Source organism: Myxocyprinus asiaticus, chromosome 46 (genome assembly GCF_019703515.2).
Source record: "Myxocyprinus asiaticus isolate MX2 ecotype Aquarium Trade chromosome 46, UBuf_Myxa_2, whole genome shotgun sequence".
In the NCBI taxonomy this organism is placed as follows: Eukaryota; Metazoa; Chordata; class Actinopteri; order Cypriniformes; family Catostomidae; genus Myxocyprinus; species Myxocyprinus asiaticus.
Window position 1 is genome coordinate 31,176,156 of NC_059389.1, and position 22,467 is coordinate 31,198,622.

The 22,467-nt window shown below is 39.8% G+C and overlaps 1 protein-coding gene across 2 annotated transcripts in view; it reads left to right on the top strand.

The window, feature by feature from the left end:
• The window catches only part of LOC127435763 (Fanconi anemia group A protein), a 132,613-nt gene that overhangs the window by 107,200 nt on the left and 2,946 nt on the right, over positions 1–22,467 (top strand). For both annotated transcript variants that reach the window (XM_051689437.1, XM_051689438.1), the window contains 13 exons: positions 8,427–8,555; positions 8,660–8,729; positions 8,844–9,001; positions 9,116–9,224; positions 9,312–9,371; positions 15,565–15,669; positions 17,400–17,515; positions 17,653–17,797; positions 17,908–17,970; positions 18,104–18,206; positions 18,298–18,373; positions 18,458–18,596; positions 18,679–18,762. In XM_051689437.1, the coding sequence (XP_051545397.1) occupies positions 8,427–8,555; positions 8,660–8,729; positions 8,844–9,001; positions 9,116–9,224; positions 9,312–9,371; positions 15,565–15,669; positions 17,400–17,515; positions 17,653–17,797; positions 17,908–17,970; positions 18,104–18,206; positions 18,298–18,373; positions 18,458–18,596; positions 18,679–18,762 (1,357 nt within the window). The remainder of the gene's footprint in view (positions 1–8,426; positions 8,556–8,659; positions 8,730–8,843; positions 9,002–9,115; positions 9,225–9,311; positions 9,372–15,564; positions 15,670–17,399; positions 17,516–17,652; positions 17,798–17,907; positions 17,971–18,103; positions 18,207–18,297; positions 18,374–18,457; positions 18,597–18,678; positions 18,763–22,467) is intronic.

The following is a 22,467-nucleotide window of genomic DNA, read 5'->3' on the forward strand; positions in this document are numbered from 1 at the left end:
GATGATGGTGTGACACATCGCCCCAGACCATGACGGATCATTCACCTCCAAATCGATCCCGCTTCTGAGTACAGGCCTCGGTGTAACACTCATTCCTTCAACAATAAACGTGAGTCCGACCATCACCCCTAATGAGACAAAACCACGACTCGTCAGTGAAAAGCACTTTTTGCCAGTCCTGTCTGGTCCAGCGATGGTGGGTTTGTGCCCATAGGCGACATTGTTGCCGGTGATGTCTGGTAAGGACCTGCCTTACAACAGGCCTACAAGCCCTCAGTCCAGCCTCTCTCAGCCTATTGCGGACAGTCTGAGCACTGATGGAGGGATTGTGCATTCCTGGTGTAACTCGGTCAGTTGTTGTTGCCATCCTGTACCTTTTCCGCAGGTGTGATATTCAGATGTACCGATCCTGTGCAGGTGTTGTTACATGTGGTCTGCCACTGTGAGGACGATCAGCTGTCCTTCCTGTCTCCCTGTAGCGCTGTCTTTGGCGTCTCACAGTACGGACATTGCAATTTATTGGCCTGGCCACATCTGCAGTCCTCATGCCGCCATGCAGCATGCCTAAGGCACATTCACGCAGATGAGCAGGGTCCCTGGGCATCTTTCTTTTGGTGTTTTTCAGAGTCAGTAGAAAGGTCTCTTTAGTGTCCTGAGTTTTTATAACTGTGACCTTAATTGCCTACTGTCTGTAAGCTGTTAGTGTCTTAACGACCGTTCCACAGGTGCATGTTCATAAATTTTTAAGGTTCATTGAACAAGCATGGAAAACATTGTTTAAATGCTTTACAATAAAGATCTGTAAAGTTATTTGGATTTTTACAAAATTATCTTTAAAAGACAGTGTCCTGAAAAAGGGACGTTTCTTTTTTTTAGCTGAGTTGATTTGGAACCATATCAGATTTTTTTTTTCACCGTTAATTTCTGACCCTGGATGGAACTAGAGATTGAGATGAGAGATGTAACAGGTGTTTAAGTGTCTCTCTCTTCACCATGCAGCTGGTACATTACACAAATCATTTTTGCTATTTCTGCCTTTCTTGCAAATGTGCTGCATCATGACTAATGAGGTCATCACCAAGATATGATTTGTGTTCGCCGTCACGCACTTGCAATGTTAACAGCTTTGTTGATTATAAACAGGAACGATAGAGTTTTATCGTGTTGCTCGGTTACGGAGACACGGCATAACTCCATTTGTCAAATGAACAGGTTTAGAAAGGTTTATACATCTGTAGCATCTTAAGTTCAGTAACTGTGCAACAAAGTGCTTCCTCACTGACTGCGCTAGCTCACACTAAATTCAACAAGTGCTCAACGCGAGAGAAGGAGAGACAGTTTGATAAAAAAATAATTTGTTGATTTGTTCATCTGTATCTATTGGTTTACTAATTTGCAGTTGCACTGTAAATAAATAAAAGTGTGTGGGAATTTCCCACATCATGAACCTAGAACGTGGAAAATGATTACAATTGTGTGCAGTACCCTCAATCCCGTGTCAAATTTCAGGCCCTGCAAACTGTATTATATTAAAATATGAAAGTTGCCCTGGTTCCCTTCCTTTATTTAATTATACAAAAAAACATCACTCTGCCTCTCTAGCATGTATATTTTTTTCCTCCACATTTTTCCGCTCTTGTCATATATGGCAAGGTGGGCCAAATCAAAGGTCATCACGGGCCACTGGTTTGGGCATCTCTGGTCTAGACTTAAACTGAGAGAGTGTGTCTGAGTCCCGAACTATGCTAGGAAGACTATTCAGTAGTTTCGGAGACGAGGAGATTTTTTAAATTTAAATCAAACGGTGTCATATCATGTAACACCAAGAGCATCACTGTAAATTGTAGCAACACCTCCTCCTCGACCGTTCAGGCGAGGCTCATGTTTACAACATTAACTAGTAGACTCATTTAAACTGTTATATTCATCCAGTTTAATCCAGGTTTCTGTCAAACAGAGCGCATCCAAACTGTGATCTGTAATTATTTAATTTACAGTTAGTGCTTTGGTTGAAAGTGATCTAATGTTTAGTAGCCCTCACTTTATATTTGTTTATCTTAATTTTTTGTCATTTTCTAATTTGACATCAATAAATCAATGAACCTCGTACACCTGAAAAGTTATAGGTAGGTGTGTAAGACGAGCTATTACACTGTGTAACAATTTATTATTTTTTCCTGGGTAGTAAGTGTTATTTATAATAACACTTATAAATGACACTTACTACCCAGGAACAAAAATTGTGTTACATAATGTTATAAAGACAAAAGAAACTAATCTTATGTATTTTTTTCATAATGAGGTCTTTTCATGAAATCAGTGCCCTTACTGAAAATGTTGCTAGTACATTGGCATTTTCTCAAAAGAGGTTAGCAAAGATTCTGTTTCCAAAAATGGATGTGGACTCTCATATATCAAAGGATGAACACATACTACAATTAGAAACACTGTATCAAAAAGAAACATGGCTTAATATGCATGGATCTACACTTATTGAATATTGGAGGAATAAAAAAAAATTCCCCGGGGTTGGAGAATACCAAAACCTCCTATATTGTATAAAAACAATGAGGCCTTCATAAAGAAATGGGGCGAAATCCTCAACAAATGCTCTCTCGTGCTTTCGATAATAGAACATGTGTCTGTTGATGCTAATAAGACACAGAAGGAGATTTGTACAACTAGAGGATCAAATGAAACGGCAACCTCAAATGGAATTTGATTCCATCCAACAGTCCGTTAAGTCTTCCATTGCAAAACTACATGAAGTAAAGCTTAAGCAGTACGAACGAGACACCGAGGATTATCTTCGAAACAAGGGTAAAGGACGTCACAGCTGCCTTGCATACAAGTGGAACAGAACCTCATAGTGCCATGCAGCCAGAGTTAACTATGCACTCTAGGAATATACAATGATTCCCTAATCCCCGGCGACACACAGGATCCCAAATATACTGAACGCGGACTGATAATTCCACTGATAGTGACTTTACATTGGGCAGTGACTCCAGTGCTTTGCCATCAAACTGTTTTAGGAGCATGACCTCAGCAAATAAGAAATGTGGAAGAGGTTCCTGGACATCAAAAAAGCCAACAGTGCTTTTCAGATGGTAAGGAGACAGTAATCAACATCATCTCAAAAGTACTTTCTGATGATCAGGTCAGTGTTCTGTGAAAAGGGTTATCATTTGTGCCTAGATGTGGTGTGAATGCTTTTGGCCTAAAAGTAGACTTGTTTTAATGTTTCAGTAAAATTAAGTATTTTTCCACCAATGTCTCTCAGTCTTCCACACCCTTCAGGCCCAAGAGTACCTTTTGTCCAAATGTTTCTAATTACTCTATTCATACTTTGTCTCGTGGTTTAACAATATGTCATGAAAACTTTGCATCTAAATTTTCCTAATGAGAAAAAACTGATTAATGATTCTGATGTTGTTATCAAACCTGTGGATAAGGGAGGAGCCATTGTGGTTCAGGATGCAGAAAACATTTGCGCAATGTTTTAAATTAGTTGGTATTACACTCAATGTTTTAAGGAAGCCTGATGAAGCTTTGGTAGTGTGCAGGATTTTTTTCTTTTGTCTCTCTAATTTTACATCAATACATTTTTTCTAAATGACTTATTGAGGGTTTTCTGTTTTGTAGTTCGAGGAACAGACACAGTCTCTATATGATATCTAGGTGATACAGTCTATATTTTGTAGTTTATGTGACCTGTGTGATGTCTCAAGGCAGCTAGCAGATGGTCGGAATAGCCAGTCTGTCTGCTTCCTAACCTGGGCCCCGGTGAGTCAAACACCATCACTTTTAAGACTACGAGCCAAATTACTAGAGAGAAAAGTGGCTCCTCCCCTGGAGGGATGGAGTCCATCTCTCTTTAGCAGGTCAGGTCTACCCCCAAAACTCATCCAATTGTCTATAAATCCTATGCTATTCTCGGACACCACTCTGTTGGGCCTCATGTATTCAGATAGAAGACAAAGGCAGGCCTAACAGTCATAAAAAAATTCCTCAAGCCCCCTCCTTCTAAGTCGTAAAAAAATACTGATAAAAATCGCGCCAAAATCAAACAAAGGGAGTCCAAAACAGACTACAGATCCATGAAGCCTTGCCCTCTAAAGGATCGAGCTCTCAACTCCTATTGGATGAGGCACACAACAGAACGTCCCTCAAACATGACATCATCAGGACTTCAAATAATTCTGTAATGCTTCCAAAGTTGCTTCCAGCGACTTAGTTCACCGAATACGGATGTAGCTTTTTGCTGCTCTCCGGTGCAACCTCGTGGCTTAAGGAAGTAATGTCCGACTTGAAACTGTAGCCATACAATCTCCATCTCGCTGGACGAGTTGAGATTACTCTGTGTTCAACCGAACACTCTAACGGATCCGAAGGAGACCGCCGAGCAATTCGCATCATCATCCGTTTGCCTACAGAAGTGAAGAGATTAAAGATTTCTCTTCCATCTTCAATCAAGTCGACATTTCTGAGTTCTCCGCCAGCCCGCCGAGAATCAACAGCCGTACCGCCCGCCGACAGCACGAGGAAACGGCCCCCGTCATCACCCGAGCCTCAAGGAACCGGGTCAAAGTTAAAGGACGGAGGAAAACACATTCTACCTGTGTCCTCATGCAATTCAAGTAAGAGGTTTACGTCTGGGCAGAGATAGAATATTATAGTGTGTTATTCTTGTGTTTCAAGGTTTTTGCTTGTACAGTTTACGGACCGCCATGTCCGCTAATTATTAATACTCAGGGTATTAATTATCACAAACAGCATTAATGTAATGCCAATATATTGCCAACATACCTGTTCAATTGTGCAAGCTTTGCTGAATATGTCATGTTAATGCTTCAATAAACGGTATCCATTAAAGCTTTTAATCTAATGTTTGCACATTTAGAGAAATATTGATGGATTCTCATATGTTTACTTCAGATTTCTTGAGAAAAAAATATCTTTTATGTTTTCCGGTATATTTTGCGGTCGGAAAAGTGGTGCAATGCTCTCATATGTGCGTTATAATTTTTCAGAAAGCAAGAGCATTATTTTCTGTGAGCATTTAGCTGTCAATCAAAATTTCATTTTATTTCATTGTTCAGTTTTCTTGCTGCCATTTTAATTATTTTATTTGTCTTTAATCCACATTTATTTACTCTTATTATGTTTTAGTTCTTATAGTTCATAAACAGTTTTCTATATACACTGATGAGCCAAAACATTGACCACTCACAGGTGAAGCGAATAATGTTGATCAATTCCTAACAAGGCCACATGTCAAGGTCTGGGTAGATTAGATGGTAAGCAAACAATCGGTTCTTGTAGTCAACGTGTTGAATGCAGGAGAAATGGGCAGGAGTAAAGACCTGAGCAACTTTGACAAGGGCCAAATAGTTATGGCCAGACGACTGGGTCAGAGCATCTCTGAAAAGGCAAGGCATGTGGGGTTCTCCTGGTCAGCAGTGGTGAGTACCTACCAACAGTGGTTCGAGGAGGGGCAAACCACAAACCGGCAACAGGCTCATCGATGCACGAGGGCAAGAAAAGCTATCCCATGTGGTCCGAACCAACAGAAGGTCTACTGTGGCACATGTCACAGAAAATGATGGTTACAGGAGGAATGTGTCACAATACAGAGTGCATCACACACTGCTGCGTATGAGGCTGCGTAGGCGCAGACTGGTCTGAGTCCCAATGACCCCTTAGCCCTGTCCACCATCGAAAGTGCCTACAATGGGCACGTGAGCATCAGAACTGGATCTTGGAGCAGTGGAAGTAGTAGTCTGGTCCAGTGAGTCCCATTTTCTTTTACATCACGTGGCCGGCCATGTACGTGTGCACTGTTTACCTGGGGACGTTAGGGCACCAGGCTGCACTGTGGGAAGACAACAAGCCGGTGGAGGGAGTGTGATGCTCTGGGCAATGTTCTACTGGGAAACCCTGGATCCGGCCATTCATGTGGATGTCAATTTGACATGTGCCACCTACCTAAACATCGTTGCAGACCAGGTACACCCCTGCATGGCAATGGCATTCCCTGATGGCAATGGCCTCTTTTAGCAGGATAATGCGCACTGCACACGTTGTTCGAGAATGGTATGAGGAACATGATGAAGAGTTCAAGGTGTTGGCCTGGCCTCCAAATTTCCCAGATCTTAATCCAATTGAGCATCTGTGGAATGTGCTGGACCAAGAAGTCCAAACCACAGCGGCTCCACCTCGCAACTTACATGACTTGAAGGATCTGCTGCTAATGTCTTGGTGCCAGATACCACAGAACACCTTCAGGAGTCTTGTAGAGTCCATGCCCTGGCAGGTCGGCGCTGTTACGCGGAGGACCAACAGCATATTAGGCAGGTGGTCATAATGTTTTGGCTCATCGGTGTAGGCTATAGTTCACAGCAATTGCTATTTTAAATGTGCTATAGAAATATTTGACTTAATTTAAAAGTCGAAATTAAAATGCAACAGCTGTCATCAATGTAAACTTAACTGATAATATTACTTTGCACTGTGTTAGGCCATTTTAAATGAAATATATATAAAATATCTGCCCTCAGAGACAATTCTCACATTTATTAGAAAGACCAGCAGCACAAGCGCAGACCCTGGTAATGTACAGCTAGCTAAAGCAGGCACAAGTGCAGAGCCCGTTAATGTACAGCCAGCAAGGGCTCTGCCAACTGACCCTGCAGACTGGCCTTATGTTCCTTTTCCTTTTATTTATTGAAATTTGGCACCATTGGCTTATTGTCAGTATAAAAAGTAATGAATAGTAATGTTCTTTAAAATTAACTTACTGTATGTTGTTTGTTTACTATGAAACTGCTCTGTGAGAAAGGGGTGGGAGGATCATTTTGGGGGTTGCAAGAACACTGACAAGGGGTGCCCACACAATGTTTTGCTTGAGCCCCTAAAAGGCTAGGACTGGCACTGAGCGTAACAATTTTATTTAAATTCAATGAAGCCCATCTTACTGATTCTGTGTAATGGGTTGTGTAAAAGTGCATGAAAAATTAATTTTTTTTAAAGGCAGGATCTGTAATGTGTATTCTAGAAAACTGGGTATAACAACAAATTTACTAGTTATTGTTCTGTCCTAGCAAAGTTAGAATTAAAAACTGACCAAACTGAGATACACAAAATCATTAGTATTTCCAAAATTGTCATATTTGACTCTATTTTGTGCACTCTTGATGTTCCAACAGTCTGTAGGTTATTCTTATGTTAGATAATTAGCCAATGCTTACTTATTGCTAAGACAAAACAATCAGATTAAGGCTAAAATAGTCTAGAGCAAGATCACACTTTTCAATTCTTCATGACTAAGTATCTCTCAACAAAAGGCAAATTAACTTTTAGTAATTAGTTGCACAATTTTGTCTCTATTTATTTCCAAACTCCTGATTGTTCAAAAAAGAAAGAAAAAAACCGCTGAATTCACAACTTTCTATATTGGTGTAATGCACAATTTCTTTGTGAATAATTGTAGTATTTGTGAATTTTTAAATCTCTAGCAATTAAAAACGGAATTTGTAGCTACTTCACAGCGAAGAATAAATACACCACAGTACTGAGTTCTGTAAAGACCCTAACTTTTATTTCCTACTGCTTTGCACCCACTCAGGAATCCCAAATTCCTGAATCAATTTCATACTAAACTATCAGTTTATTTCTGTGGCTTCTATAGTCTCTGGATGAACAGACCAAATTGTTTTCTTTAATATTTCCTATAGACTCAAGAGATAGGACCAACCCTTAAATTATCAGCACCACACTCATATATAGCGTTATTTCAGAAAGCTGTTAAGTTTCACTCACCAAATTTAGGATCTTTGTGACAGAGTCCATGTGATACAATAAGTTATGTCCACGGACACAGTCTGTTGATCTTCAACTTCAAATCTTCTAACAACTGTAGAATCTCCAAGACTCCAATGTTCACTTCTTCTAGCAGTTGATGAGTTCTCTTCTTGTCAGTCTCCTGCTGACGCATCGGAGTCTCAGTTACAATGTAAAATCATCTGACTTTTAAGTACACTCAATCCTTTAGTTCCCTCCTGTTCCCCGAGGTCAGGGAATGAGCTACAGTGCCAAAACACTGTGGTAAATGGTCACTTGCAAAAACCTTCACCCTTACTGTCCCTAAGTGGTGGAACTCCCAAGCTTCACACAAACAGCAGAATCCATTGGAATGAAATCTTTAAAAAAATGAAAACACATCTCTTCTGTCAGCTCTGTCACACACACACACACACACACACACACACATCACAAATACACTTACGCTTCTGCTCTAGCATTGTGCTACTCTACTACTTGTGTTGTATTCACAAGCTGTACAACAATGCTACTAGTACTACTACCTGTGTTACTTCACTGACACTCCTCACACACACATACAAACTCAGGTGTGTTTCTTTCAGGCAGGAGTATGAGCAGTGGGCATGCGAACAGTTTTATCTGCCCAAATCTGTGAGTGATGGAGGCTGTGGAGGAGATGTTACGCGAGCCTGCGCTCACATCATCACTGCTGTTCTAGACCAGCACACAGTGTAAGTGTGTGTTTCACTATTCAAGCTGCTCTAGTGTGTTATGACTGTTTCATCAGTGGAGTAAATCAGTAAGATAGAAATAATCTCTAATATTGTCTTTGTAGATCACAGACAGCAGAGAGTTCCTCTGAACACACGGATAGCTGTCTGCCTGACCTGCTGTCTCTCTTACAGGTGATGTTTCATATCATGCGTGTCTGTGTCAGTGAGCCATTGTTTTTTCTTAAATGATGTATTTCTCATTAATGATCTTTGTCCCCCTGACCGTGAGACTGCTTTCTTCTTTAGGTGTTACTGTATGAAGTGGCAGTCACTCAGCAAAACACATCAGACAATGAGGGTCACTTCCTCTGGGACCTGATTGACAGCAGGTGCTCTGTGACCCCTGACACTGAAAGCATAAGATATGAGCTGGAATATCAGAAAACTCTCCAGAATGTCAGCCGGTACAGACATTGGACATCAGCGTAGAGCTCTAGCATCAGATTATGAGTTACAGATGGCGTCTGTGCTGTAGTGAGACACGTTATATTATTATAGTTTATGTTCATATCTTTCAGGGTACTTGTGATGGTTCCTGCTGTCCTTCTGGTGAGAGTCAGAACAGACGGAGCAGGAAGAAAAACTCTGGAATGCTGTCGACTGATGAAACACATTAATGATGCCCAGGTCACAGTCACCATCCCTAAATAACACACACGTGTAATATGATGATGGGCTGTATGAATTTGATTGTTTGTGTTTTCTCTTTCTCAGAGGAGGGTGTGTTTTCCTGCTGATTTCCTGTCTCTTAAGCTCACGGCTCACTTCCTCAAAGTATGTATCTTTGTCTGAACAATTCCCTGCAGATGTCTGCAGTGATGCTCATGTGCTGTATTTGTTCTAAGGATGCATAATCAGATTAAAATCGCTATATGGCCATGTGTGATTATCAAAACACAGAAGGCTGCGATTGGACTATCCACACAATCTCAGGAGTTTTGTTTGCTATAAGTTCACAAAGCACTGCAGGTTCACCTAATTTTTACATTTGTGTAATTACAAACATTTTGTAATATATTAAGCTATGGCTAACTATATACGGATTTATATAGTGCTATGTAAAAGTGACAAAATTAAGGTAGAAATATATCCATGTTGTATAAAGGCACGGTCACATACCTTTGCATGGTGATATTCCACGGGCGAAGGCGGATGATGAGCGCGTGTGAAATCAGCAAACAAATAACTGCCAGTCAGCCTCTTTTTAATGCTTCACTTCATACTCTGGCAGAGTGAAGTTGAAAAGAAATTTATATGCTTGTCCATTGTGAATATTCAGTGTAGTTGTTTAAAAAGCAGAGGTCACTGCCAAACCAAGCAACTTCCTATTGGTAAATGTGGCGAAAGTCCGCCGCATAGTTCACCGAACTTGAAATCCGCGAGGGGAAATTCTTCGCCACCGGAAGTCCATCGCGCAAAATTCAGGATTACGTGGATTCCCAGTGAGATGACTGTATTATGCCATCAGAATTTCGCTGTGCAAAGGGATATGTGACCACGCCTTAATAAAATTAAATATTTAACATAATTAAAGGGATGTTAAAAGTAATGGTACTTGGGGCCTGGGTAGCTCAGCAAGTAAAAACGCTGACTACCACACCTGGAGTCGCAAGTTCGAATCCAGGGCATGCTGAGTGACTCCAGTCAGGCTTCCTAAGCAACCAATTGGCCGGTTGCTAGGGTGAGTAGAGTCATGTTGGGTTAACCTCCTCGTGGTCACTATAATGTGGTTCTCGCTCTCGGTGGGGCACGTGGTGAGTTGTGCGTGGATATCACGGAGAATAGCGTGAAGCCTCCACACGCGCTAGGTCTCGTGATAAGATGCACAGATTGACAGTCTCAGACACGGAGGCAACTGAGATTCGTCCTCCGCCACCTGGTATTTCAGTACCAAGTCCATACTAAATATGTAATGTTTCCACTCTTTCTGTAGTACTGGTGTAACTGAGTCCCAACTGTATTCTGTACTGTACTGTACATACGCTGACGAGAAGAATATACCTGCAGGCAATGATCTAAAAAGGAGCGGGAGATCCAAACCGCCATTTAAAGCTATAGGGAGCCCCTTACCCAACTCTTTCCCTAACCTTAACCATGAGTGGAAGTGATACCCCCTTTTGGATATCCCACCCCCATTTGGAGGTCTCCGGCCTGCAGCTATACCTACTTGCAATCCAGTGGCTTAGATAGAGATGACTATCTAACATATAACTTTTTGACTATGTACCAGTAAACACTGAAACTCTTCTACAGGCTCTCCCCCTACAATAACTGTAGCCTGGCAGAGAAAAATAATATAGGGCAGGGAATGAATACATCGCATGCATGAATTTGTCCCTCATGTTTTTTTTGATTTCCGCCTTTCAGATATTTTCATTGGTCAATGCATGCCTACGTCAGAGTACACTGCAACAAAAGTTGAAATGTTCTCAACTTTTTGTCGCTTGATGGAGCATCACTGTTGCAGCTCCTTGTGTTTTCCCCCCTCTGTCCTTCTGACACACCTACCCTGTTGAAATGTATGAATTTGTTGCGTTCTCTGATGCAGCGTAAACTCTAATGTGTAGGCACACACAAATAAACTTCATAAAGTGTAATAGTGCCTTTGCGAGGCCATTTGATTATGGTTGAATATGTCTAAAGTGACCATGATCAGCGGGACAAAAAATAAATTAAATTTAGCACAATATTGGATTTGTGCATTAGGTGTTGAAGTGTGAATGCAGCCTAATAGACCAGCTGGTTTCTAGTATTTCGTTAATGTTAATCAAACAGCAATAATGAGAAAACATGCACTGTTCTTGGGTGGATAACTTTGGTAGCTTTTAAAGTATAAATGTACAGTATTTAATGTAATTATCATGCAGTGAAGAGTATAGCTATCAGTAATTTAAGTAGTTTTATCTAGTTATAATTTGTTTTTTTATAAATACAGGAATCAAATAATTATCAGTTGTAATTTATAACAAATCTGTATTAAAAATATTGGTTCCTATAACAGTTCTATAACATTTGCTGATGCCTGTTCTGCTATTGGCACCGGAACACCACTATACAGCATCAAACGAACAGTGCAAACAGTGTAGCCCAATTCCTGACGAATGACACATCTGGTATTTTTTGATTAACAAAGAATTGTAATTGTGTTATGTATGTTAAGCTCGTGAGACTTAAATCTGAGTAATTACTGGATGGTTGTTCGTGTGACTGTGTGTAGTCAAAGATAGGCTTCACATTATGATTATTGTTTAAATTAATCTGTTCTGTTGACATCTGAAATGATCTCATAATTTAGCAAAAGGCTGCTGAAGGCAGTAAATGCAGTAAAATTGCATATCTTATTTCCAAATATTTATTCATCAGTAGTTCTAAAATAATTGGTAATGGAATCATTAAGGGTGCTGTAAGTGAATTTTTTTTTTTTTTAAATGACAACTATATTACCTGTCAGATATCATTGAAATAGGTGCCATGAAATATCACACTTGTCTCTGTAACAGCCCTAGGCTTTGTAAACAGAGATGAAAAAGATGTCCACGGGCTGCGGTCAGATTATTTGTTTAGCCAATCAGAAGACTTTCTGCCTGTCAGTCATTGTGTACGTTCACAGAGCAGCCCATATATGCTCGTTCAAGTGCTGGTACGGTGTCCTGCTCCTGTGAAACACTTATTGGTGCAATCCCGCCCTCCATTTGCTCTAATACAATGGTCTCCAAGTACACTTACTGAGCACTTTATTAGGAACACCTGTACACCTACTTATTCGGAATCAGAATCAGCTTTATTGCCAAGTATGCTTACGCATACAAGGAATTTGCCTTGGTGACAGGAGCTTCCAGTGTACAATAATACAAAAATAGCAGCAAGACATAGATAATAATAAAAAATAAAAAATAGTTATACACATACGTACATACACACATACATACACGCATACACATACGTAATGCAATCTAATACAAATCTGTTATCTGTTATGTACAGTGCAAATACAAATCTGTTATTTACAGTGCAAATGTTTTTTTTTGTTTTTTGTTTTTTTCCAGAGGAATGAAATGGCAAAAGAGGTTAGATGTGTTGGATAAATATAAAAAAAGACTAAACACTGTGTATTGCACATAGTTATTGCTCAATGAGTCAATTTAACTGTTCATGAGATGGATAGCCTGAGGGAAAAAACTGTTCCTGTGCCTGACGGTTCTGTTGCTCAGAGCTCTGAAGCGTCGGCCAGAAGGCAACAGTTCAAAAAGGTAGTGGGCAAGGTGAGTGGGGTCCAGAGTGATTTTTCCAGCCTTTTTCCTCACTCTGGAAGTGTATAGTTCTTGAAGGGGGGCAGGGGGCAACCAATAATCCTCTCAGCAGTCCAAATTGTCCTTTGTAGTCTTCTGATGTTTGATTTCGTAGCTGAACCAAACCGGACAGTTATTGAAGAGCAGAGGACAGACTTAATGACCGCTGAGTAGAACTGTATCAGCAGCGCCTGTGGCAGGTTAAACATCCTCAGCTGGCGAAGGAAGTACAACCTCTGCTGGGCCTTTTTCACAATGGAGTCAATGTGTGTCTCCCACTTCAGTTCCTGTGAGATGGTAGTGCCCAGGAACCTGAATGACTCCACTGCTGCCACAGTGCTGTTTAGAATGATGACCCCCTCATCATTCTAAACAGCACTGTCAGTGTTGGGGTGTTCCTCCTAAAGTCCACAATCATCTCCACTGTTTTGAGCGTGTTCAGCTCAAGGTTGTTTTGACTGCACCAGACAGTCAGCTGTTCAACCTCCCTTCTGTATGCAGACTCATCATCATCTCGGATGAGGCTGATGACAGTGGTGTCATCTGCAAACTTCAGGAGCTTGACAGAGGGGTCCTTGGCGATGCAGTCATTGGTGTAGAGGGAGAAGAGTAGTGGGGAGAGCACACATCCCTGGGGGGCACCAGTGCTGATTGTACAGGTGCTGGAAGAGAGTTTCTGCTGCCTGTCTGTCAGAAAGCTGGTAATCCACTGACAGATAGACATGGGAACAGAGAGTTGGTGTAATTTATTCTGGAGTATAGCTGGGATGATGGTGTTGAAAGCCAAACTGAAGTCCACAAAAAGGATCCTTGCATATGTCCCTGGTCTGTCCAGATGTTGCAGGATATGATGCAATCCCATGTTGACTGTATCATCCACAGACCTGTTTGCTTGATAAGCAAATTGAAGAGGATCTAGAAGGGGTCCAGTGATTTTCTTCAGGTGGGCCAACACCAGTCTCTCAAATGATTTCACGACCACAGACTTTTGGGCGGCAGTCCTGTGATTTTTGGTTTCTTTGGGACAGGAATAATGATTGAGCGTTTGAAGCAGCATGGGACTTCACACTGCTCCAGTGATCTATTGAAGATCTGTGTGAAGATGGGGGCCAGCTGGTCAAAGAATCAAAGACACAGCACAGGATCAAAGACACGCTGGTGAGACGCCATCTGGGCCTGAAGCTTTCCTCGTCTTTTGTCTCCGAAAGACCCGGCTCACATCATCTTCACAGATCTTAAGTGCAGGTTGAGTAGCAGGAGGGTGGAGGAGGGGGGTTGCAGGAAGTGTTGGTGTTTGTGTGAAGTGAAGGTCAGAGTGGGTGTGGGGTGTGAGATTGGGCCTTTCAAATCTGCAGTAGAACACATTCAGGTCGTCAGCCAGTTGTTGGTCCACCACAGGGTTGGGGGTAGGAGTCCTGTAATTTGTGAGTTGAAAGTCATGCAATTATCTAATCTGCCAATCGTGTGGCAGTAGTGCAGTGCATAAAATCATGCAGATATGGGTCAGGAGCTTCAGTTAATGTTCACATCAACCATCAGAATGGGGAAAAAATTTGATCTCAGTGATTTAGACCGTGGCATGATTTTTGGTGCCAGACGGGCTGGTTTGATTATTTCTGTAACTGCTGATCTCCTGGGATTTTCACACACAACAGTCTCTAGAATTTACTCAGAATGGTGCCAAAAACAAGAATGTTTTCTTGATATTATTGTCAAATAGGCCTACCTAAAAAAAATTATTTTATTTTAAAGCAATATTCACCCAAAAATGAAATGCTCTTTAAATTTACTCTCATGTCATTCCAAACTTTTTAGCATTGTGTAGTGCTAAAAACAACTCTTCATAAACTTGTGTGCCAATGTGATTGCTTCTCTCATAGCACTCAAGAACGAGAAATGGACGTAAATATTTTCACTGAAACATTACTTTAATTCCAGGTCCTATGCCTTCAGATCAGAAAATAAGATTTTTTTTTTTTTGTTTGTTTGTTTTTTTTTAATGACATTATGACATTGTTTTATTATTATTTATATTCTATTGCTTATATATAAATAAAAAAAAATGTATTGACTGCTAACTTGTCTTGAATAATTACCTGGGAGCAACAAGTAATGTTAAACAAGTAAAATTATTTTGTATTTGTTTTTTGCTGTAGTATAAAAATTGGTATTGAGAATCATGACATTTCATTTGTTGTTGGGACCGACCACTGAAATTTTGATATTGTGACAACCCTACAATAATGTATAGTATATAAGTGGACTAGGTTCTGAAATATAACAGTTTGAATGGAAAGTGTACTGAGACTCACAACTAATGTCGTCCATCAAGAGTTAATTTCCAAGGCCACGGGAGAGTGTGAATGCATTAAGAGATCTGGGGTCTTTTTCAACCGGTTCATTTTTGGATCAACTAAAAGAGGTCTTTTTTGATCTGAACACCCTTAATGAGTATGTCTTTATTGGCAGCAGAACAGGGATGAAAGATGAAACTTTATTTGTAGACAAAAGTCATCACTTGTTAGTTTGTAGTTTTCACAAATCCTGTTGAACCCAAGCTGCTGTTTCATTATTATTTTATGTTTAATTTCTTCCTATCTAAGCAGCAGCAATATGGGATGTTAAGTGTTTATCATATTGCAGTTCACAGTCACAGTATGTCAATTTGTGTTTTTCAGGCGGTTGTGAGTGTGAGCGTGAGCTGTGATCATCCGGCTGACACAGTGAATGCGTCTCTGTCTCTCTTCTGCGCTCAGTGTCCACTGCTGTTGTTGTCAGCTGTGGTAAAACCTCTCTACTCTTGACTACATCACTGTTTTTCAAGTGTATGAGAAGACTGTACATTATGTGTGTTGTGTAACAAAAACAGTGTTGCTCAAAAAAAAAAAATAAACTACTACATATTACTAATTACTTGGCTAAAAATTGCAATCGGACTACTTAATGGGAAAAATAATGACATTACTAATTACTTTTAAGTTACTTTCTAAAACACTTTTCCACTTAAAAAATTCAAAATAATGTCTATATTTCCTTCTTGTTCATTGTTTATATGTACACTGCACACGTTATACACACCTTTCTCCTTCATAATTAGTCATTAGTGACATACATATGAACATAATTTGTTTTAAATGTATTCTACATAAATAATATTATTTTAGAAATGTGTAACCCAGTAAGTACAATACTGTGCAATAGTCTTAGGCCCATTACTTTAGATGTTTCACAAAAACATTTGTCTTGAGATGGTTATTTTATATCTTCTGTTGGGAAATATACATTTTAGATTTCCAAACATTCCTTTTGCAAATCCAATAGAATAGAAGTAGAAGAAGGATGGTATGGCCCCCACAGAGCTCAGATCTCAGCATCATCAGCCACTTTTACACTGTTGGCCAAATGAGGGCATACTTGGGCCAGTTGCATTCCCACTGTCACTTCCGGAGCTTCATCATACTGTCCTCAGGGCCAACCCTTGTGCCAAAGAAGGGCAAATAGGGACTGAGGTGGGGTCAGTGTCAAAGGCGGAGTTTAGCTGAGTCAGGTCAGAACCAAGATACTCATTTCCCAATTTTTCATATCTAGCTATCAGTTTACCTCAACAGATCAACTGAGAATGGAAAACGTCAGTACTGTCAGTAGATGAAATCAGTGCTCTTCTGAATACTTGGGAGGATGAAAATGTGCAACGTCAGATCGATGGCATTGGCCAAAACGAAGATGTGAAGGAAGTATATTGTCGCATGAACATGCCAACTTGTGTATGCAGCACACAACAGGACAGGTTTGGGAAATATTAAAACAATTGCGGGCACAGTAAAAATCTGTGTTCATTTCGAGGGCTAGCTAGTCTCCAGAGTCTGATATCTCTTGAGCTTCACTCTTGCTTGTAAAATGGGCGGGGTGTGTGACGTTGGCACCATGGCGATGTATTAAGGGTGGGTTTTAGGACAACGCTGCGGGGTTATTGGCCCAATGATGGAAATGCAGATTGATTTTGGTCTCGAGGTACGAGGTCCAAGGCTATTGGCCCCAGCTGACCTGTTGATATCCCTGGCTTGTACTGGCCCGATGATGGAAAAGTGGCATAGAGACAGTCTGGGATTACATGAAGAGACAGAAGCAACTAAGACAGCCTAAATACATAGAACTGTGGCAAGTTCTCAAAAATGCTTGGAACAACCAATCTGTCAACAACTTTGAAAAAATGTGCGCAAGTTTTGAAGGCATCAAATGTTTTAAAAGAAAATGTTATGCTCACTGCACTTTGTATGATAGATAAAGGAAAATAATTCATGGCATTATTTTTGAAAACATCCTCACTATTCATCTTACACAACTGCCTAAACTTTTGCACAGGACTGTATGTAAAATTAAATAAATGAATTGTTAGCCATTGTTAGAATTTGAAATGTAATTCTTTACACTACTTTTGACTTTAAAAGTCATTTGATTACAGTAACGTATTACTTTGTAATCAGATTGATTACACCCAACACTGTTTGTGTAGCGCTGGTGGACGCGTCTGTCGTCAGTGTTAAGCTGTCAGTGGAAGCGTTTGACTGGACGAGACACGCTGCCTGAACAGCTGCAGATACTGAGCGATTGTCACAGCTGGAGCAGATGGTAAAATACACAAACTGTAATCAAAATACACACTTCTCAACTATAATTCACCTCAGTTCATTTGATGTTCTGATGCATTTAGGGAATGTTTCATTTATTTCTATTCTCTTTCTCTTTGTGTTGGATGTGTTTTGTAGTGTGAATTGGGAGCTCGTATTGTCACCTCCGTCAGCTCCGTCGTGGCTGCTGGCTGCCTGTCTACACAGTGTTCTGGAGAGATCAACCTGTGAGATTGAGAACATTAAACTAGCATTCAGACAGCTCAAAGAGACAGACAGACAGGTTAGATCAGACCTTAAATCATTATCAGTTGTCACATGAGAACATTTCAGTTCTTTATCTCACAGGTTTCTTGATAACTGATATGTTGTGTGTATTCATATTGTCTGCAGGTTTTGCTCTTCTTGTTTCTCTACAGTGTGATGAAGCTCATCTCTGCTCACCTGGAAACACAGGTATCACACAACTCATGGACATTCATTGGATTCTCATGTTTTCATATTTATGAGGGGAAAAAACAGCAAAGTAATTTCAATGCGCATACAGCAGGACTAATTTAGATGTTGATGTGTGTGAATTTGTTTTCAGGGTGTGGCGTGTTTGAAGCGTGCCAGAGAGTTCAGTGTGAGCATTTTCACTCATCTGATAGATGATTCTGATTGGCTGCAGCTTTTTGATGGGTCTGGATCAGGTGTGAATGCATATTTCTCTCTGAAGTCTCTTAACGGTATGTCTATTATTACTTGCGTCACGTCACAGTGGTTTTGTTTTCTCTCTCCTAGATCACAGACTGTCTGATTTCACGTCTCATGTGATGTCAAACCAGATGATCAGACTGAGGCCGTTTGCCTTTTACAGGTGAGAGAAACACACTCATATTCAGTCTTATCATTGATGTTTTAGTTCTACTGCTGTATGTCCTTTGCTGTCCTCTTTACCCAGCATTCTCTCTGGTGTGGAGTCTGAGGTTCTGATGCGAGCAGTCCGATCCAGTGGATTCCTCTATAGCGCTGCCATATCTTACAAAGAGCTCAATAAACTCTTCCTGAATGCTCAGACCGGTGATGACTCACAGGAGCAGGTCAGATCAGCATCTCACTGTCATCTGTCTGCACATGTGTCAGTCTGTCTGTATGTTCTCACGTGTCTCGTGTGTATCTCAGACTCTGCTGGAGTCTCGGCAGGTTCTGATGAAGTGCATCTCGCTGAGTTCACCAGACATCCTGACGCTAAGCCAGAAAAGAAAGGTACAAACACATTTCTATCAGAGTGGGGAGATTTTTTTTTTTTATATATATATATATATATATATATATATATATATATATATATATATATATATATATATACTGAGCTAACTAGATTTTCTATTCCCCAAACCTAACACTAACACAAACCTATTTTCAACAAGATGTTTTTAGTATGTTTAGTACTGGCTGCTACCCACGGGATATAAACATTTTTATCAACATATTAATTGTAATGATTGAAGAATAGACCACTGAAAAAAAACATTTCCATCAACCACTAATCCGGATAGTCTATAGACCTTATTCACGATAGCGCCATCTTTGCTTTTTAATGGGAATGACAACGAGGCTGTGTGGGATAAACTTACCATCTCTTTAATGGGACGAATGCTATAAAGCTCCTAAAAACATCTGATGTTCCACAACTCATGTTGTCTGGAGTTCTCTGTTTACTGAATGCTCTTGACTAGATGTTTTATCAATGTTTTGTCTGCGGAATGATCCAAAGACACTTTAAACTGCAGTAGAGCCTGTATGTCTGTCCCTCACAGCCTCGTCATTTCCATTAAAAAATCAAAGATGGCGCTAGTGTGAATAAGGCTAATTACAGCGCATCCCACTGTGGTGTTTCTCTGAATCTCACAAACATACTGAATCCAGTGTTTCTGAGTCAAAAGAATCACTGTTTAAACTCATCCTCTGGAAATCTAGCTACTGGATGCTCACAGACACTGAGGGCAAACAATAATTGATTTTTATTGATCGCTTCAGTTTCTGCCAGTCTCTTTTTTGCGCGTATGCTGTCATGCGTGCTCCTGAGCACGGCCGCGTCACCATTGTGCGGCAATGATGGAACATTACCGCGCCCCTGACATGGCAACACGCTAAAGCTTGAGCGCTTAAGATATGGCAATAGCTCAGCAGGCATGAGACTCATTGTACATGTATTTTGTTGTAACGCTCCTCGTAGGCAGGCACTTATCGCACACATGCAAATGGTTAAAATCTGTCGTAGCATATTATAATTTTGAATCACAAATGCGAGTAAAACTGTGGTCAAAATTCTAAATCTGATTTGAATCCTTCACTCGTATCCAAGTTTTCCAGTTATCTCACAACTCCGAAATCCTCTGAGAGGAATGCTCAATCATGCTCAGATATGTTCACTCTTTATCTTGAGGTCTTGCAGAAAAACCAGCAGGGGTTTTCCTGGGCCAAATATGGTCTTCGGTGACTAATGTATACGTTTCATGTTTAGATTAGATGTAAGTTATTTTATTTAAGTATATGGAACCTTTTGAATTCAACACAGAATGTTTTACTTTAAGGTGCTATGTGAAATCAAACTAAACTTTAACACCTTATTTCATAATTATTATTTTTTTAAAGACTAGCTACATTGACCTAACCACAGAAATAAGATCCGTCCATGGTCTTACCTATGCTTATGGCACTGCATTGTAAATATAAGGGTTTTAAAGTCTGGACCTACAAGACTTATCGGCAAATTATGGACAAAGTTCTACTCTTGGGAACAGAATATTATAACTAGTTTTGCTGAATTTATTTATAAAAAATATGTATTACAAAATAGTAGCCTAAACACATTAAGAAACTTTAAGTTCAAATGTCACAGATACTGGTGATGACATGTATTTGAAAAACCTTTATTTTGACGCATGTTAAAATAATCCCTTGCCTTAGTTGTACCCACACCACAATCACACGAAAATTACTTGATAACACCTGGACATTTTGTTCTACAAATCCAGAGGGAGCCCATGACAAATTCTATTCCGGGTGTTTGGACTATAAGCTGAACAGCTCAATGGTCTAATCTGAGAGTCTTGTATTCTCTTCTCTTTTGCTGCAGCAGTAACTCAGACAAGCTCCAGTTTCCCTTTTGCTTATTGATTCACAGCTGGGAGGTCCCATCAGACGCAACAGTGGGAGACTCACTCAACAAAGTTTTAACATAAGCTTATATACTGTACATTACATTGCATGATCACATCCCATAATACATGTTTACTTCATTCTGATTGGTTTAAAGACTATAACTAAGCAAAAGTCTTTTTCTAAGCATATAACATAAGGAGACAGTTCCTGTCTTTGTTAGTCATAAGCATTAAAATGTCAGTATATAATTAATTATCAAGACATTGTTACTTCATCATGTTCTCAAAAACATTTCCTGTTTTTACATGTTTGGTCCAAAAATATCTTATCAAAGATAGAAGGGCTGAAGTCAACTTCTTGTACACACAGCAGGCACTGTATTCAGCAGCACATAATGTTTCTGGTTAGTATATGTACAGTTCCAGTGTCTGTCTATCTGATTCCACTTCGTCTGCAATAAAGAAAGCAAACACCACGCGATTGCAGCTGGCAAACGTACGTGAGAGATGAGCATCCATGTGAGAGAGTGCATCAGCCGGGAGCAGTTTCAATCTCTCTCGCTCAGATTATTTAAACTTGAATAAAGATACATTAAAGATATAACGCTGGGGTGTTTCTTTACTAGACGCTCCGATATTCAAGTTTTGCTCCAGTGGAATGCCAGATCGGATTTATTTCTCGATAACGCTGATTCTGTATTTACTTATTTTGCATTTTTGTATATTTATTTCCCCGATACTGTACTTTGCGTTCTACATCACCTTAAGCTGTATAGAGAGTTTGGAGTGCGTCTGGACTGTGAGCTGAGCGAGCGAGAGACGCCAGTTTACAGCTTTCTTCATTCCTACAATTTTATTTCATTCTGACTGACATTTTTGACTAATCATTATTAAAATAACGGTAAAATATGGTGAGATAAAATCATACAAATACATTTTAAAAATGTATTTATACAGATGAAATCATATAGATGAGTTTAGTGTTGTTTTATTTTGCCATTAAGCTGTTGAGTGGATGATTCAAATATTCGGTTATCACGTGTAGGTTATGATAACTTTTGTGCAGTTTTATGGTTGGATGAGGGCACTATGCACCCATGCTTGTCTCATCTTTGCACCCAGAAAAGCTGCCCAGCCTGGATCGGAATTTAAAGAAACTAAAACATCGTAAATAAATACAATAATGTACGTTTGTTAAAATGTGTTTATTCTTGTAGGCAGTTTTATTAAATCATTATGAACATAAATATTTAAAAAAATTACAAACAGAATGAAGATTTATTGTATTAATATACCATTGAATAAGTATTGTTATTATTTTGCAAAGGAAGGTACATGTAATATAAAAGTACATACTGTATGTGACAAAGTCATTTCTGCGACAGTTCCAGAGCTCTCTTCTACGCTCTGTGTATACATCAGCATCTGAATTCACTCACTCATTTCGTTCACTTCTTGCTAGCACACTCACTGCCATTCACTATGTAGGAAATAGTGAATGAGTGAAAGATTTTGGACACAGAAATGATCTCTCGTTACGTTAAATGAGAGCAAATGACTATTCGACGATGAAAATATTTGTTGAGAATTTTTTGTTGTCGATAATGTCGACTAATCATTTTAGCCCTATTTCTAAAGTAAAACTAGCTTCATACCATGTGACCGTCCTTTTGGTTTGAACATTCTGCAGGGGAAGTTGTTTTATAAACTGTAGCAGTGCTCAGTGCATCATATGATTAACATTATGAACTATCAAACTCAATCAGAAAGTCAACCATTTCTGACACATTTTTTTCCCCCAAAA